Source organism: Trichechus manatus, unplaced genomic scaffold, assembly GCF_000243295.1.
Source record: "Trichechus manatus latirostris isolate Lorelei unplaced genomic scaffold, TriManLat1.0 scaffold00137, whole genome shotgun sequence".
In the NCBI taxonomy this organism is placed as follows: domain Eukaryota; kingdom Metazoa; phylum Chordata; class Mammalia; order Sirenia; family Trichechidae; genus Trichechus; species Trichechus manatus.
In genome coordinates this window covers 2,943,940-2,963,795 of record NW_004444073.1, presented here as the reverse complement: position 1 = coordinate 2,963,795, position 19,856 = coordinate 2,943,940, and the positions used below count along the sequence as shown (strand labels likewise).

Here is a 19,856-nt window from a genome sequence, read left to right as displayed (position 1 = left end):
AAAAAAAAAAAAAAAAAAAAAAAAAAAGGGCAGCAAGCATGGCTGTAAGGTTTTTCCTGGAGCAATGGAAAAGGATGCAGTTGTCCACAGCTGAGAGGGGAACACAGAGAGGAGTGGGGCAGAAGAGTGTGGTTCGGTGTTCAGTTGTAGACCTGTTAAATTTGAGATGCCCTTAGCGGGAGAAGAAAAAGAAAAAGCAATAGCCAATTGGATATTTGAATCTGGAGAGTCCTGGACCAGAGATGTAAATTTGATAAGAGCCAGCATATAATGGTATTTAAAGGCCATGAGTCAGAATTACTCTACTGCAACTAACAGCAACAACGGCATGACTCTGGGTCAGAGCACCCAGAGAGGAAACGCAGACTGAGAAGACATCCAAGGAGGAAGGCCTGGAACACATCACTGTTTATAGTGGAGGAAATGAGGAGGAACTAAAAAGGGTGGGGGAGAAAGAGTGGCCAATGAAGTAGAATAAAAACCGGAAGGGTGTGAGGTCTTAGAAGCCAAGTGAGGAAAGAGGGAGGGAATGAGCAGCAGTGTCAAATGCTGCTGAAAGGTCAAGTAAGATGGGGACTGAGCTGACCATGGATTTAGCCACAAGGAGGTCATGGTGTCCTTGAGTAGAGTGGTTTGGTGGAGCAGAGGGGATGAATGTCTAAGAGGCAGAAAGACAGAAAGGGGAAAGAGGATTTGGAGGAAAGAACGTACACAATTCTTTCTAAGGAACTTTACTATTAAAGGAGACCACAAGTAGAAGAATCAGTAACTTAAGAGGCAAAAACAATCAAGAGAGTTTTTTTAAAAAACAAAAGAAATGTCAGGATATTTACGTGATGATAGAAGAGAATATTGCAGGAGTGACAAAGATTTTTTAAAAATTTAAAGGGCAAACAAGAAAAAGCAAAAATTTAAAGAAGTATAGCAATACAACATTAGAAAAAGTAGAATTCAAGACAAAAAACATTAAATGGGACAGAAGTTAAAATATATATATTTGGCTGATAATCTATGAAACAAACTAAGAAAGTTATCAAAGAAGTATTCCTCAAAAGAGTACTGCACCCAGATGAATTTATGGGCAAGAATGATCAAACCAGCAGGTAAAATGATCATTTCTTTGCTATTTAACCTGATCCAAACAATGAAAAGAGAAATATTTTAATTAATCTGAACAAGCTACCAAACCCTGATACCAAAAATTGATCAAAAAAAAGAGAGAGAAATAAAGAGAAACAAAGTCAAGATTGATAAAAAAAAAAGTTCTAAATAAAATGAGAGTAAATTAAATCCAGCAATGTATTATAAGAAAAACAGATGACATCCCAGCAGGATTCATTCCAGAAACACAAGGATGGTTCAACATGGACAATGTGACCATAATTAACGATATTGCTAAAGAGCCCTGATGGTGCAAGCGATTAAGCGCTAGGCTGCTGACCAGGTTGGTGGTTTGAACCCACACAGCAGCTCCACAGGAGAAAGACAAGACGTGGGGATCTGCTTCTGTAAAGATTTCAGCCTAGGAATAACACACGTGAGGAACATGCTTCGTAGTTCAGTCATGTATGAGAAACTAAACGGGCACACCAGTCCAAAAGCAAAGGTCAGAAGGCAGGAGGGGACAGGAAAACTGGATGAATGGAAATAGGGAACCTGGAGTGGAGAAGGGGAGAGTGCTGACACCTCCAGGGGTTCGCACCAAAGTCACAGAACAATTTGTGTACTAATTGTTTAATGAGGAACTAATTTGTTCTATAAACATTCACCTAAAGCACAATTAAAAAGAAAAAAAAAAAATTATAGCCTAGGAAGCCCTATGGTGCAGTTCTACTCTGTCGCATGGAGTCGCTATAGGTTGAAATCAACTCAACGACACTTAACAACACAATATTGCTAGTTAAAAATAGAAGAGCAAGTAAAATCTTCTCAACAGAAGTTAAAAGTATTTAACATAAATTCAACATTTATTCATGATAAAAAATTCTCAACATAAGCACAGAAGGATATAACTTAATACGACAAAGAATATCCACCTGAAACCAACAGCCGAAAACCAACCTGCATAATGATAAAGCACTAGAGATATTCCTAGTTAAGAACACGAGAAAAATGCCAACTATTATCATTATCTTTAAATGTTTAGTCCCGAAAATTTTAGTCAATGTAATAAAACAAGAAAAGCCTGTTTTAAAAGCCTAACTATTATAAAGGAAGAGACACAATCATCATTTTTGCAAATGATATAGCTGTCTAATTGGAAAATTCAAGAGACTAAAAGGAAAAACTATTAGAACTATTTTTTTTCATCCAGTAAAATGTGAGGATGCCAAAAACATATAGAAATTAATAGCTTTTTATAGACTACTCTAAGCAGAATACTAATTTAAAATTCTATTTACAAAAGCAACCCCCCCAAAAAATTCCCTCTATTAAGTACTGTCCCATCGAAATGCATGTAACTCACATACATAATTTTAAATAGTCTAGAAACCACATCAAAAAAAATAAAAAGGTAAAATTAATGTCAATAATATATATTATTTAACCCAATATATCAAAAAATTGGAGCCCTGGCGGCACAGTGGTTAAGAGCTCAGCTGCTAACAAAAAGGTCAGCAGTTCCAATCCACGAGCTGCTCCTTGGAAACCCTATGGGGCAGTACTACTCTGTCCTATAGGATTGCTATGAGTTGGAATCTGCTGGATGGCTACATTTTTTTTTTCCAGTATGTCCAAAATGTTGTTTCAACATCTAATCAATATTTTAAAATTATTAATGAGATCTTTTACATTCTTTTTTTTCATACTAAGTCTTCAAAATTCAGTGATTTTTATAATTAGAGTACATCTCAGTTAGGAATAGCCACATTTTAAGTCCTCACTAGCCACCTGTGGCCAGTGGCTGCTATATTGGACAGCACAGCTCGCCTGGACCTAGATATTGTAGTATATGTGCAAGACTTACAAATTCAAAACCCCCCAATACTTCTAAACAACATAAAAGGAGATCTCATTAAAAGGACACATATATGATATATTCCTAGAAGGAGTCTTAATACTATATGAATTTTCTCCCCCAAATTTTTATGTCAGCTCAACTGAAACCCAATCGAAATTCCAATGACTTTTTTTGGAGGCTTTAACAAAATGATTCTAGAGTCCAGAAGCAAAAAAGCCAAAGAATATCCAGAAATTTTGAAAATGACAAGTAAAAAAGGTTAGGGTTTGTCATATCAGATATTTAAGTATCATCAGATATTTATGTATGGTATCAATTTACAAAAATTACAACAATGCAATCCTGGCAGATCAATAAAGAGACTGTAAGTACTATAATACTTAAGAGTTTTGTAGATGATAAAGGTAGCATTATAAATAAGTGGGAAAGGAATATGTTATTAAATATATGGAACTGGGACTACTTTTAAAAATATAAAGTTACATGTTATTTCATATCTTAAACTAAAATAAATACCATGTGAGATAAAATTTAAATGAAAAACTAGAAAGCAGTAATAGAAAACTGATTGTTGAATATTTGTATAATTTTGGAGTGGGAAAAGCTTTTCTAAGACAGAAATCATAGAGAGAACAATAGATTTGGTGATAAAAACTACTATTTATCAAAAACAACACGTTCTGGATCGAATTGTGTCCTTCCAACACCTATGTTAGAATCCTAATCCCCTCCACGTGTGGATGTAATCCCATTTTTGGGGAATAGGGATTTCTTTATGTTAATGAGGCTATATCAGTGTAGGGTGTGCATAACTCTGGAGTTATAAGGAGCAGCGTAGACACAGAGACCAGCAAGCACAAACAGAGAAAGATACACACCACGTGGATGTCACCAAGAAACCAAGGAACAGAGGGGCTACAGAAGTTGAAAGAGACAAGGATCTTCCCCCAGGCCAACAGAGAAAGAGCCTTCCCTTAGAGCTTGTGCCCAGAATTCAGACTTCTAGCCTCCTGAACAGTTAAAAAATGTATTTCTTTTCTTTAAAGCCACCCACTTGTGGTATTTCTGTAAGAGTAGCACTGAAAAACAAACATGCAACATAAATAAAAAGCTAATTTTCAAACTAGTAAAATGATTCCAACACATATGAACAGTAAAACACTAATACCCCAAAACAAAAACATTTTTCACAGATCAATAAGAAAGAGATGAACAATCCAAAAGAAAAAAAAATTAGCTAAGGACATAAACAGGCTAACTGGCAAAAGAAACCATGTTACAAATTTTCACCCATCAAATTGGCAAAGATGAAGAGATGCTAGTCACGTTGCCAAAGCTGCAAAGAAAGGAATGCACACTCTTGGCCATAACATGGACAATCTTTTTTGAGGGAAATGTGGCAGTATGGAAAAAACCTTAAAAACGTGAATATCTTTTGATCCAGCCTTTTCATTTATGGGTATTCGTCCTGTGGAAAAAGGAGCTCCGGTGGCACAGTGGTTAAAGCAATCGACTGCTAACTGAAAGGTTGTCAGTTTGATACCACTAGCTGCTCCTTGGGAGAAAGATGCAGCAGTCTGCTTCTGTAGAGATTTACAGCCTTGGAAAGCCTACCGGGTCACTATGAGTTGGAATTGACTCTACAGAAGTGGTTTTTTTTTTTTTTTTGGGGGGGTGTCCTATGGAAATAATTAAGAATATTGTATAGATACAGTTACTAAGATTTTCCTCCTGGTACTGTTTCTAAAAGCAAAAAGTAGGAAACTTCAAAAACTCACATATAGGATTTGTTGAATAAATTATGGTACAAAATGGAAAACGAGGCAGCCATTAAAAACTGTAATGCAGACATATACCTATTGATGCTAAGGGAAAAAACGTTTAGAATTGTATGTGTACGATGATAAACTTTAATGGAAGAAAATGTTGATACATACATAGGAAGGTATCTAGAAGAATACATAACAAGGTTTTACCAATAGTTATCTCTGAGTGGGTATTATTTCCCCTTTTCTTGCTTGTGTATTTTGTGATTTTTCTGCAATGAGCATGAACTGTTTTCATAAAAAGAAAAATAATTAACTTAATTTTGAAGAAAACATTTTTAAAAAACCCTCCTAGTTAGTTTTTTCCTTTCTCAGAAGTAACACTATACCTTCACATACTGGCCAGGTGGTACAAAGTGCCAAAAGAAAAAAAAAATTTAACTGCCAACTGACAGACTGTCTGTAGCTTATTTATTATATGGAACCAGCAGATAATTCTTTCCCTGATCTAAATAACTATAAATTAGATTATCTTAAAAAATCCCCTTGGGCTTTTGGTTTGCTTCATGGTTGTCCACAGTAGACACATGTGCAAAGCATCTAATGAAAATACTTTCTACTTTTGCTGATGAGACAGGTTTCCCTTTTCAGATGAGGGAAATGCTGTCTCTGAAGAGTGAAGTTAAACATGAAGTAGGTAAGACACTCAATTATCTGAATGGAACCTAGTAAAATTAGACCAGGAAAACAAAACAAAACAATAATGCCTTCCAGAGTATCCCAAGAGCTTGTGCAATTATAGAGAGAATAAACTGTGAATTTAGAGGTATAAGGCAAACAGACCCAATCCTAAAGGCATTTTTGTTCGGGTGTTGCACACAGAAGTTGTAAATCTGGAACAGGAAACTTGAAATCATTAAGGTCACATATTTATAACATCATATTCAATTAGGTCAGAAAAGTGCAATTTCTGTCATCATGTCATAAAAAGATGTGTTTTCCTCTCAGATCTCTTATGAAGAAAAGCTCCCCATATTGTTACAGATAGGGGCTGTTTTCAATCAGTTACAAGAAGCAATTCAATTACTAGATGGTTTAGTGCAGTAACTGACTCCAGACTAATTTAATTTCTTTAGGTCTCTGAAGATCAATTGATCTGATTTGTCCCATCCCCAAAGGCTGTTTAGGAAAAATTCAGACTTAAATACCTGGAAATGAAATCCGAAACCTTGGCCAATTTCACACTACTTAGGTCATCATGCAAACTTTCAGCTCGGCGCATAAGAATATTCTCTTAGCCCTCAGACCATTGAAAGCTACTCAGCTTCATGTACATGTGGGCGCTCCCCACATCACGATGCTTATCAAATAAATGGAAAATGTGGCTGCATGCATTATCAAATCTGTCGTTCCAAAGGGCAGTCAGAATGGCACCCATATCTCATGAGCACATGCACAACTAAAGGGCTATTTTTACCCTAGGAGTGGCTTATTAAGACTTAAAAGTAGACTTAGATGAGGTAAGAACTGATAGATCAAATGGTTATCTAATAAGATGAGGAACTATAATTATTTTACATTTTTTAAATTTATAAAGTGCTTTCATAAGTATCTTGCTGGATTCGCATAATAAACCCTTCAAGTGAGCAGGGTTATTATCTCCATTTTCTAGATGAGGAAACAGACTCAGAGGTAAGGTGATTTCTCCAGAATCATTCAGCCAGTAAAAGACAGAGCTGGGACTCTAGTCCATGACTTTTGTTTCCCAATATGTCATATCTACCTGCTGATATTCACCAGCCCTCTGTCAGTTTGTTATACTGTGGTGGCTTGTGTGTGGCTGTGATGCTGGAAGCTATTCCACTGGTATTTCAAATACCAGCAGGAGTCACCCATGGTGGACAGGCTTCCAGACCAAGATAGACTAGGAAAAAAGGCCTAGAGATCTACTTCTGAAAATCAGCCAATAAAAATCTTATGGGTCACAACAGAATATTATCTAATACAGTGCTGGAAGATCAGCCCAAACATATGAAGATGGTGCAAGACTGGGCAACATTTCGTTCTGTTATATATAAGGTCACCATGAGTCAGAGCTAAGTGGGCAACAACTAACAACGATCATTTGATCTAAGACAGAAGATGTGACCCACACAATAAAAACATGTCAGTATTGTCCCATTGGCTCAGTGTCTTCATTTGTATTTGATCTGACTAAAACTGAGGAAAAGTTCCCTTATTATAATCCCAGCTGCATGAACCCAGTCCAAATCAGCACCTCTGACAGGAAATAGGCAATGAAAAAGGCACATCTAAATGAGCGCAACCTTTGTAAACGGAGTCACTGCTGACACAGTTGTTTGGCCTCCTTTGTTCCAACTCTTTGGAGACTTACGCGCTTGCCTTCTCTCTGCATTTTGCATTGGATTCTCAACCACAAGCTCAAATTTCTTTCCTGGACCACAACATCCTCAACCACTTATCAAGCTTTTCAACAAGTCAATCTTTCCTTTCTACTTAAATCCCATAGCACCTGCCCAACATTCAGCCTCTCCGGCTGGCTTCTCCACTTCCCCACAGCCTCTATATCTGTTCCCCGAGTCAAAACCACCACCCTACACCCTGCCACGTGGGTCAGGAAAGGATCTGACGGATGTTGCACAAATATTTTATTCTTTACCTTGAGTTTCTAAGACAGATTGGGCAGAGGTACTGAGGTTAGGGATGTGACAATGTGGTAGGTAACAAAGATGTGGAAGAAACATGTAGCAGTTGCTAGGGAAATCATACAAAAGTGGAGATAAAATAAAACAGAGGCCTGGTGGCTAGGGTACCCCACGTGTCAATAAAGACTTCCAGACACATAAAAAGTATAGAAAGTTACATAGCATGTTTAAGAAATATAATCAGTTTGGTTGAAAAATCCTGCTTGAAAATCATCTTTTTTTTTCATTAATATTGGGCAAACTGTGGGTCTCAATTCAGACGTTACTTATCACTTGCACAGTCTCACACTGTGTGCACCATTTTAACTGAGTAATGACGCAAGGTAAGTTATAGGCACATGCATGTCACTTGTCTTCTTAAAGGTCCTGAGATCTGATGGCTCTTCTATTAAATATAAGAAGCCTATAGGTTGGTGATCCAAATCCATTCAGCCACTCTGCAGAAAAAAGGTCTGGCAAACTGCTTCCCTAAAGATTACAGCCAAGAAAACCCTATGGAGCAGTTCTACTCTGTAACACATGAGGTCACCGTGAGTCAGGGGTCTACCCAACGGCAGCTAACAACAACAACAACTCTATAGATAAAACTATGTGACCTTGAATTAAATCTTATTTCCTTTTTTCAAAATTCCAAATGACCTTCATACTCTTCATGTTAGCAAATACCGCCCGCCACTTGGGAAGGCAAGATGCTACCAAGATTCCATTTCTGCCACTCTTCCAGAGATGATGCTTAATTCATATCATTGAGAGGACTAAGTCTTCAATAACAACAAACCCCTATTTTTTTTACAGTTGAATAAATGCCCTGAGCAAAGGAACCACTTCACAAAACCACCTCAGAAACTGAGTACAAATAGACCCAGTTGCAGCAGCTGTCAGGACTTAAGTGGTTGCATATCTATAGGGTTTATATCTGGAAGGGGTGGGGGGCAAAGAATTGGAGACTGTGTGCAGTAAAGTTATGGTTCTTTAAGAGTTGAAAGGAGAGTGGCCTTACAAACTCTCTCCTCTCTTTATCTTATCTGGACAAAAAAGTAAACAGAAAATTCTCATTACCTCTCAATGTCAGTGAGCCTGGAGGAGTCCCGGAATCCTTTGGCAAAAGGGTTGCTATCTATTTTCAGCTTGGTGATCTGGAAAGAATGGGTGACAAAACTGTATCATTTCCGAGGGCAAGGAAGTTAAATCAGGAATAAAGAGTTTGTACATTTTCCATAGCACCCCAAGAATATCTTAAGGTCTCCTGGTGTCGTGAGAAGTTGTTCCCAGGAAGGACGCAACAGTGCCCGTGGGAATGGTCACGGAAGGCCCAGAGTGAAGTAGCTATTTGAGGAGAGGATGGCCCTAATGAACAGTCTGGAGGCCAACCGATAGAGACAATTAAGGATGGGGCCCTTTTAGGCAAGGGTGGATGTGAACAATGTGGCTAGGGTGTGAGGTATTAAAAGAGCAGTGAAAGGTTAGGGCTAGACCGGGTGGTGAGGTGGTGGGAGGGTTGCCTGAATAAGAGTTGTTGTTGTTAGTTGCCGTAGGTCGATTCCCACTCATGGAGATCCTATGTGTGCAGAGTAGAACTGCTCCAGAGGGTTTTCAAGGCTGTGACCTTTTGAAAGCAAATCTCCAGGCTTGTCTTCTGAGGCACCTCTGCGTGGGTTTGAACCACCAACCTTTCAGCCAGTAGTTGAGCACTTAACCATTTGCACAACCCAGGAACTTCCTGCTTAAATGGGAGAACTGTCTGGAATGCTGGTATCAGTGAGCAATGGGGAATAAAATCAAGAATGACATTTCATTCTGACTTGACAATATCTTTTGTTAATACTAGGGCACACACACATCTCATAATAGATAAAAAAATAAAATGGCTAATAATAGCCTAATGTTCAATACTATAGGGTCACTATGAGTCTACTCAATGGCAGTAGGTTTGGTTTGGTTTTATATTGGTATACATGATATAAGCACATGATATAAAGCTTTCAGAATATGAATTTACCCTGTCCCTATTTCCATTCAACTAAATTAGAATCAGATCAGTCCATATTCTATTATCCTTCCATACAATGTTAGCTACAGGATTGGAACTGACTCAACAGCAATGGGTTTGGGGTTTTTTTTGTTTGTTTGTTATGCTTATTTGCAAAAAAAAAAAAAAAAATTCTAACAAAAAAAGAATCACAGTATGAAGTATTAAGTGTCTATGCTATAGTATTCATAATTCCCACAGTATTAATATTAATGTAGAAGGAACCACGGAATCATATGCACTGTTCCTTCAAATTGTAAAAACAAACAAACAAACATTAGGTTGAGAAGCAAAGAAAACGCTGATTAAAGATACTTGACATGTAAAATCTCTGAATGTTAGCACCGAAACCACCTTAGAGACCATCAAGTGCGTGCCGTCGTCCGACAGACGAGCACACCGGGGCAGAAAGAGCAGCATCAGCACCAACACGGAGCTGGTTAGTAACTTGATTAGAACCAAGGAAACCTTTCAAGGGAGTCATAGTTCCTTAGTATCAAAATTAGAACTTATGTTAATTCAAGAGGGACATACACAAAATATCAACTGAGGAGAAAAAGTTATAGATAGAGGCATTTACTGTTCCTTCATATTAAAGAATAAACATAATCAAAATAGCTTGAAATACTATTTTGCCAAAAAGCGACTTTTCCTCTGATCAGAGTGCATCTATAGTTCATTTTAAACCAGTAATACCTCAAGAATTGCTTTTTGGATTACAAAATAAAGGCATAATTTTTCATTTTTCACGTTTTCCTGAAAAGCGAACTAAACCAATGTACCAGTTGTAACAAAATTATTTACCTCACTTAAAATGGAGCCTCCCACACTATCTCAACTGCCTGCTCTTCTCTATCAATAACACCGGCAAGTTAGATTATCTGACAATATTAATTTTAAGGGCACTTGACAGTGCCTCAGAAATGCTCATTTTAGCCCATGGGTACTCACTCTAGAGCAGCTAAAGAAAATACCTAATTTTCTCTTCAGGTTAGTTATGGACCTTGGTAAACAGGGAAGGAAATAAGCTAGATAAATAAGAAATCTGCTCTTAATGGATAGCAGCATCTATGTTAAGCATGTGTGTAAAGAAATACACGGGAGCCTCTGAGGTTGCTTCTAACAGGTGGTCATCCAGAGTGCTAAGGGAATCTTCTCTTACACATGGCTACTGCTTTAATAGTCATGAATGCCTGAAGGACAAAGTCTGTTTCAGTCATTCACTCAGAGTAGGATTTAGTTTTGAAGGTCAATTTTCAGGAAGAAGAAAAAATTTATTTGTTTGAAATAAATTGTAAATATCTTCTACAGCCCATGCAATCAGCATGTTCTAAGATTATAAAATACCAATAAGATGTTAAAATCCTCAAAGACAGGAACGGTCTCCTTCTATTGAATGATTATAAGTTAAAATACTTATGTTTCTAAAGGGTTCTCTACAGCTAATGAAGACACTTTGACAATATAATAATTCATTCAACAAATATTTACTGAGAATGGATTACTTATCAGGCACTGTGCTAGATGCTGGAGGGTGCAAAGATAAAGAGCACATGGTCTTTGCCCTGATGAAGCTTAAGTGTCCAAGGTCCAGGCAGAGAGATGCACAGCTGACCACAACTTGAGGGGATTTAAGTGCCCCTAAAGAGGGTGGCACCACATCCACTAAGGGGTTAGTGACATTAAGAGTTATGTAATCAATCCAGATGAAAAATTCAACCCGAAACTGTGCAGGTAGAACAATATAAGTAAAGTTTCCTTATATAGCACTTCTATAAAATTGAAGAATGAATGGATTTGCCAATGAATAACATTTTCTAGAGACAATGGTAAATAATTTATCTGATGGAAAAAAAGTTTTGAAAGAAATTCTTTGGCAGCCATCCCTCTCAAATACGTGAACCTCATCAAGCTTTGTTTGTCTTTACAAACAACAAAGATGGAAATTATTATTTATTCATTGTGATAATTAAATAAGGGCTCCAAAAAGGTAAAGGCTATGATGAGTAAGGAGTTACTTTAAATCCTTTAGTGTTCTAATACCACATTGAAAAAATATACTCTCAAAACATGTGTGTTACTGAATTGATGTATCACCGCATCTAACATTATTGCCATAACTTAGAACAAGGAAGTGAATTAAGTTCAACATGAGTTTTTAGATTTCTTTGGAATTTTCTTTCATTATTAAAATTATTTACTTCCAATACCTTTTTAGCCCATCTTTTATAATCCCCAGGAGTAGCAATGGTAACTTTTTTTCTTTTCATTTTGATACAGTTTCAAGTGACAGAAACATTGCAAGAATGATACAAAGTGTTAAAAGGCCAGACTTGCTGGTCTGACAGACACTGGAGAAACCCCAGGAGGATAGCCCTGAGACACCCTTTTAACTCAATACTGAAGTCACTCCCAAGGTTCACCCTTCAGCCAAAGATTAGACAAGTCTACAGAGCAAACAATAACACGTGAGGAATGTACTTCGTAGTTCAGTTGTGTATATGAAACTAAATGGGCATGCCAGCCCAAAAGCAAAGACGAGAAGGCAGGAAGGGACAGGAAAACTGGATGAATGGAAGCAGGGAAACTGGGGTGGAGAAGGGGAGAGTGTGGACACATTGTGGGGTTGGCAACCAACGTCACAAACAATTTGTGTATTAATTCTTTAATGAGAAACTAATTTTCTCTGTAAACTTTCACCTAAAGCACAATGAAAAAAAAAAAAAAAGAAAAGAGTAATACAAGGTGCTATCATACACTCAGATTCACCAATCAGTTACAGCAACGATTTAATTATAATTCATGAATTAGAAAAAGAGCTCAAGAAAACAATCAAGAATTTACTTTCTCTATGTCCCTGGGTGGCTCAAATGATAATGCACTCGGCTGCTAACCAAAAAGTAGGTGGTTCGAGTCCACCCAGAGGCACCTCAGAAGAAAGGCCTGGCAATCTACTTTCAAAAAGTCAGCCAGTGAAAGCCCTATGGAGCACAGTTCTACTCTGACACACATGGGGTCACAATGAGTTGGAATGGAGTTAAATGCAACTGCTTTTTTTTGTTGTTGTTGTTTGTTTTGGTTTGGTTTGGTTCATGGACCACTTTACCTAATTCTGGGGAAAAGAATTGTTTTTGGAATTTAGAGGGAAAAAAAAGCTGAACGGATTTATTATTACTAACATTGTATGGGGGCTCTGGATTGATGCCACAATTCTGAGCAGGTTTTAGGGAGTATTAATTAGCAGCATAGGAACTGTGGGTTAAACTTCTTTGTGAACCCACACTGTGATACCACTAGACTCTGAATATATTGGGGTATCCACAATAAACATCCCAGAAACACTTGTTAAGATTTAATTCAAGAACAGTCAGAAATGTGATTTGATCTTTTTACCAGTTACACACTAAGAGAAACTTCTTGAGTTTAAATAAAAAGCATTTTGTTTTTGTTCTTTAATTTTAAGACAGTTTTTAAATAGCAAAATTTTAACATTTGAGATAATCAAATATTTTTAAAAGATCAGTCATAGATTTATTCCAGATATTTAAAGAAAAACCAGTAGTAATATAGAAAAATCCATTTCTGAGAATAAAGTTTTACATCCCTTTATGAAATATGGGATAATTGGGGGGAAAAAATACACAATTGAGAATTGATGAGAGAAAGTAGTAGCACTACAGACAGTGATTGCAGTTGATCATTTCATTAATTCCCTAATATAAGATGTCTGAAGCTTCAAAGGTAATATTAAAAGAAGTATTAAAAAATAATCAACTACCAAACATCAGATGAAGGTGAAACCAGAGGTATGGCTTCTTTGTAACTAAGAAATAAATTTAAAAAGCAGCAATGTTTTTTCACTTTCTTAAGAAAAATCTTTCACACGTAAGAGTAGCACGTATTTAAGCAATCTTGTAGGTTAATGTGTGTCTGTGGTTGTTAGATGCCATCCAATCAATTTTGACTCATAGCGACCCCATGTGACAGAGTATAACCGTCCCTCAGGGTTTTCTAGGCCGTAATCTTTACAGAAGCAGATCGCCAGATCTTTCTCTTGTGGAGCAACTGGTTGGGTTCAAAACACCAACCTTTTGGTTAGCAGCCCAGCTCTACATATAGCTAAATCACTGACTAATTCAAGTCAAAATACACCTGTTTTTGTTTTTTCATGAATTATCTCAATAGTATAGAACACAATGCATCTCCTAACCAGAAATTTTACTCTTTCAACATTGCTATTATCTCTAGATAAATGTATGCATAACTGGAGGGCATACTTTGATAGTGCCAGCTGTGCAAAGAGCAGGGAACATTTTCCAGTGGTTATCACTCACTGTGATATCACTGAACTCAGAATCTAGCTGGGGTTCCCAGCCATAAGGCGAAATTGGCCCTCAGAGACCATTTCTCCAATTATCAGGAAAAGGGCTGTCCGAAGGCATTTAAAAATGAAACCTGACCTACACTTCAACTCTACAGCAATGGTTTGCCTGCTCAAAAACAATGCATGACCTTTAAATCTTAAATTATGAAAGAGTTTGTTGAAAGTGTAATGTACTTAGCTTTTATCTAATAATACAAAGAAATACAATCCCTCGCTTGCAAAAACACAGAGAAAAACAGCAAAAAAGGTCCCCGTTTTCATTGCTCATAAATAAAACTCCCAGCTACAATAAATGAGAAGCTTTTTCAAAAATGCTATTAGAAACTTTGATTTGGCTTTTAATAGACATAAAAATAACAATCCTACTCAAAATTTAAGAGAAATAGAAGTGGTCCAAAATAAGAACCCTTATATCTTTTTCCTCTTTTCTCTTCCCTCTTTGTTCTGTGTGCATGAAAATACTCTAATGCTTTATTTATTATATATTTACTTTGCTTATTTACTATTTTATGTTTGCTTTTAAAAAAAAAAGTCATACACAAACATGGTGTCGTGATGAAGAAGCAGTAAATGCAGGGAGGCCTAGAAAGGGTATGTTGTTGTGTGCCGATTTTGACTCATAGGAACCCTATATGACAGAGAAGAACAGCCCCATAGGGTTTTCTAGGCTGTAATCTTTACGGGAGCAGATTGCCAGGTCTTTCCCCCTAGAGTGGCTGGTGGGTTCAAACTGCCAACCTTTTGGTAAGCAGCCAAGAGCTTAACCATTATGCCACCAGGGCTCCTTAGAAAAGGGGATACCGAAACACAAATAAATAAACCAAACCCACTGCTGTCAAGCCATTTTTGACTCATAAGGGTATAAAAAAACAGAACAAAATGCACTGCTGTTAAGTCGATTCTGACTCATAGGGGCCCTATAGGACAGAGTAGAACTGCCTCATAGGGTTTTCAAGGCTGTAAATCTTTACGGAAGCCAACTGCCACATTTGCCTCCCGTGGAGTGGCTGGTGGGTTCAAACCGCTGACCTATCAGTTAGCAGCCGAGCACTTAACCACTGCATCACATAAAGGGTATAGAACTAATAAAAATTCTAACTCCCAAATTGATTTATTCATTATGTATTTATTGAGAACCTGCTATATGAATTTTGATTAGTCTAATGAGATTAATAAAGTATTCACAAAACTGACCTATTACTATATCAAATCAAATGTTTGGCTATTAATGAATACGTGTGTGTGTGTGTGTGTGTGTGTATGTGTGACACTGTACTAGTTTTAAAAGTGTGTATATATAAATAAACTCAGACTCAACAGGATCTACTGAGGAAATTAAGTCTGAAGTTAGTCACTTCCATTATGAGTAACTGAGCAATAAAATGACATATTAATCATATTAATCTTTATACTTAATGATGCAGCAAAGAATAGTTAGGCACTGCTGGCTGGATTTTGAGCCCATTTATGTTCTTAATAAGAAATAAACATTTTTAAGAGGAGCAATTAGTGTTGGAATGTATATCTTAACCTATTGTCATTTAGCAACATTTTCAAACCTTTTGAGACTGTCAGTGGCCATTTCTTTGGCCTTGCAATCTATGGTGATGCCACCAAAAAGGAGGGAGTAAGAGCCAGAAGATCAGAACTTCATGATGGGCTGTGAGCAGCTGTGACCTTGGGTGGCTGACTTAACCATTCGGAAACTCAAGATCTTCCTCTGTAAACGAAGGCTCAGTGGGTCGCCTTCAGATGATTAGTGTCAGAATTAAACGAGGAACTGAGAGAAATATGGAGGACTTTTTAAAAATTAAAAGGCATAAATCCAAACTGTGAACTTTAATTGGATCCTAGTTCAGAAGAAGAAAAAATATTGTAAAAGATGTTGTTGGTCCATCCTGGAAATGTATGATATTAGGGAATAATTATTATGAATTTTCTCAGCTGTGATTATGGTATTATGGTTATAAAATTAATATCCTTATTGTTAGGATATGCTTTAGGATTTGAAAACAATCCAAGGGAAAAAGTACATTTACAAACCAAGAAAGAGCAAGAGAAACGAAGAGAAAGAGGAAAGAAAAAAGAGATAGGCAAAGCAAATATTGCAAAATATTGACAACGGTTGAATATGGGTAGAGGGTACATGGAAGTTTATTATACCATTTTTTAAACTTTATTGTATATTTAAACTTTTTCTAAATAAAAAGCTGAATAAAAAAAAAAAGAAGTAAATGACATAATGTAATTAAAGCGTGAGGCTCATATTATATACAGGTAGGGCTTGCAGATATTCTGGCCTCCAGCTCAGCACGATTACCATTGTGTTACACTCACTGCTGTGCAGGGAGAACAGCGCCTGCACACAGCAGGTAAGCAGTAGTATTGGTTGATTAATAATCGAATATAAAGAGTTGAAACCCTCTACAAAGAATGTTGCAGAGTACACCAGAGTCAAAAACTGAGAGGATGTAATGCTCTGCTTTCTTGGGCACACCAGGCAGCCATAGCTTAGTGGTAAGAAAACTCACTCTAAACCCAACTGCTTAGATTCAAATCTATGATGGGAGCAGCAAAGTCACCTTAGGCGAGTTACTGTGTGCCTCAGTTTTCCCAACTGCAAAATGTGGAATAATAGTAATAATAATACTGTTCATCTAATTTCATAATATCATTATAGATTAAATAAGGTAATGTATTTCAAATGCTGCATTGTACACACTAAGTACCTAAATGTTAGCTATTATTATGATGCGAATGACAACCTTCTTTTCCAGTGCACCGTGATATGAAAGGCCCTGCCAACATTTATTCAGGATTGTTCTTTCACCTATTAAACCAAACCTAAGGGATTGTACTTGGAAGCTTCCTTTAATTTTGTTCTGTGTAATTTTCAATTAAAAAAAAATTACCTATTCTTGGCTTTGGTTCTCCTTACAAAAACTTCTGATAAAAGCAGTGAAGTTTCCACATGACAAGACTTTATTTCATTTCCAATTATCAACAGTTTCTTGAATATCTAACGCTGTACGGTATAAAAGCTATAAATCCAGTTAGTATAGTATGAATGTTTCTGGAATCTTTTCTGAGACTATGATATCTGCATTCTATGTTCCTTCAAATAAATAAGATTGTTGATTTCAATATTTCAATGCATCTGAGTTTATTTCTATATACCCACCAATAGTTCAATGGGATTGGTGATCAGGAAAAAAAAAAAAAATTATGGGCAGGTGTCTAACAGCACCTAGCACTCATTAGGCCCTTGATAAATAAATATATAGTGAGTTGGACTAAACTTTGGTGGTGAAGAAATACCTACATCTTAAATATGATGTACAACAGGGAGAGAGTAGAAAATATGTAACTCAATATTATAAATTGGATATCTTGATGTTAATTAAATGCACAACTGCTTACATATGGCAGTTTATTATCCTTCAGAGACATTTAAAATCATTTTACCAGAATTATCTCACCCTTCATTACAGCTGAATAAGCTTCATAAAATATCTAAAGTATCAGTAGTTTGGGCAGTTGGCTAGAATGCATGTGTGTTTAATTTAGCAGGAAAACTGAACTTGTAATTTCATGACACTAAGAGTATATGGTAACGTATGTTACGAGGCTCTACTAGGAGGAGGAAAAGAAAGTGGATAATTTCTGGAAAAGAGAATCCTAGAAGGCAGATTGGGTCAGGTTGGGGTGAGGCAGAGGAGTGGGCAGTGAACAACCAGGTCAGGAATGTAAAGATTCTGGGAAAGATGGTATAATACAGACCCTCATAACCTTGAGCCGTGTTCACTCAACACACTCTTAGAGGTCTTGGAGCTGCTACTGAATAGCTCTCTCCCAAGTGAACTTCCATTCTGAGTACTGTGTTATCCCTTCTCTTCAAGGAAATGTAAGACCCTCCTAAATCCTTATCGTATACTCACCAGTTGATTCTGGTAGGCAGTGACTGCTGTAAAAACTGTTTCTGGAAAGATGAATGTTCTGAATTCTTCAGACTTCAGGTTGAGCAATGAGGCCGTGTGGTCTTTCTTCTTAATAATATGTACCCGAGGCTGGTACTTATGCATTGAGTTCAAAATTATCTACAACAAAGAGGTAGGAAGTATTGAATTTTAAATACTTATGCATAACTACTAAATAGGCCAAAAATGAGACAAAGAAAGAGCCATAAATCTAGTTTCAAACTCAATTTTGAGATGGGGATCTACTTTTTCCATTCTTATGGCCAATCATTTTCACAAGATACTGCAGATTCATCACTGTGAGTCACAATTTACCAAAACAGCTGCAAATAATGCGGATTAGTTCAAGTGCATTTTCAAAATGATGGAGGAAAAACTTCTCTGGAGAGTAAGTTTTATTTATTTGTTTTAATCAAGTCTTTAAAGATGTTTTTTGTTTGTTAGTATGATTAGACCAAAGGATGCATGCAAGCCTAAATTTTCTAAAACAAGAAATTATATATTGTAGAAGGCAGATTGTTATTTGTGTGTGTGGTGGGGAAATAACCTTATTTAGGAAGGTTATTTACCCTGGTATGGCTGTGGTGAGGATCAAGTGATGTAACCTTTGTGGGAAGGGGGAAAAAAAAACCACTGCCATCAAGTCAATTCAAGATTCAATATTTGTGAAGCACATAGCAAATAGTTAAAACCCAAAAAACCAGTTGCTGTCAAGTTGATTCCAACTCATGGTGATCCACGCATTGCAGGATAGAACTTTGCTCCACAGGGTTTTCAATGACTGCAACCTTTTGGAAGCAGATCACCAGCACTTTCTTCCAACGCGCCTCTGGGTGGGTTCGAACTGCCAACCTTTTGGTTAGTAGTCGAGTGCTTAACCATTTGCACCATCCAGGGACTCCAGCAAATAGTAAGTGCTTGGTGAATGTGAATTTTATTATTAGGATTATCATGATGATTATTTCTGGCAGCTTCATTCATTTCTAACTTCCAGTTATAAAACTAAACCTGAATAATAGTGATGACCATTTTCAATTCCTTTGCTAATAAAAGTTTCCAAATATTTAGAAATCATAAATAAACATACCTTGGTTAAAAAGGCAGCCATGAGGTAGTAGTTTTCATGTATTGTTTAAATGAAATATGATTATTTGCCATTATGAAATCCGAGCAACAAAATTTATTTTCAAATATAAAAGACTTTTCACATTTTTCCCTCTGCTATCCAGCCACCTATCTAATCTTTCCTGGGATAACAGGGTTCACATTTTATGCTATTCACCTCAAGGACCTAGCAGAGAGCCTTCCTCTAGGGAGGCATTCAGTAAACACCTGTGGCAGGAATGACTGCACTGAGTGTTCGTTGCTGCCACTAATACTGCAATTGTTCCCTCCTTTGCTTTGTCATCTAACATGGGTGCGGTAGATGAGTGTTTCTGCTCATCGACTTTACCAGAGTTAAATACTAGTCACGGCAGAATAACTGATACATAATCAGCCTCTCTCTGTGCTGAGATGCAAGCCAATTTAAAGTTACAGGGCATTAACTGCAGTCGCCTTTTAAAGAAGGCACCTTTTTTACGATCTCAAACATGAATAGGAATGACAAATAAATAAGAGCTTCAAGTGAATGAAATAAACTTAAAAAAAAAAAAAAAAACTCTTTGTATAATGCCTTTATTCCAAGGAGTACAAGATAGCTACGCTCAATCTAAACTTGAAGTGACAAAAGCAAACATTTCTCTCCTAATACTTATTTGAGAAAAGATCTGAACATTCATTATATAGTCTACTGAGGAGATAGAAGGAATTTTCAAATCTCTCTCTCACACACACACATATACACACACACACACCAAAATGGAGGGAGGGGAGGGGACACTAAGCTTAAATAAGTCTCCCTCTTCAACAACTTCCAAGATAAATTCCCTTAGAAAACAGGCATTGGCAGGCTAAGACCCCAGACTGAGTCTCAGATCCCCAGGCTCCAGACTCTGCTCAAGCCCTCAAGG

General features: G+C 37.0%; 1 protein-coding gene across 1 annotated transcript in view; it reads right to left on the bottom strand.

The window, feature by feature from the left end:
• TBX20 (T-box transcription factor 20) overlaps positions 1-19,856 on the bottom strand; it is a 48,532-nt gene that overhangs the window by 17,798 nt on the left and 10,878 nt on the right. Inside the window, exons 5-6 of the mRNA XM_004385311.1 lie at positions 17,806-17,964; positions 8,514-8,590 (exon numbers count right to left, since the gene is read on the bottom strand). Coding sequence (XP_004385368.1) covers positions 8,514-8,590; positions 17,806-17,964 — 236 coding nt within the window. The remainder of the gene's footprint in view (positions 1-8,513; positions 8,591-17,805; positions 17,965-19,856) is intronic.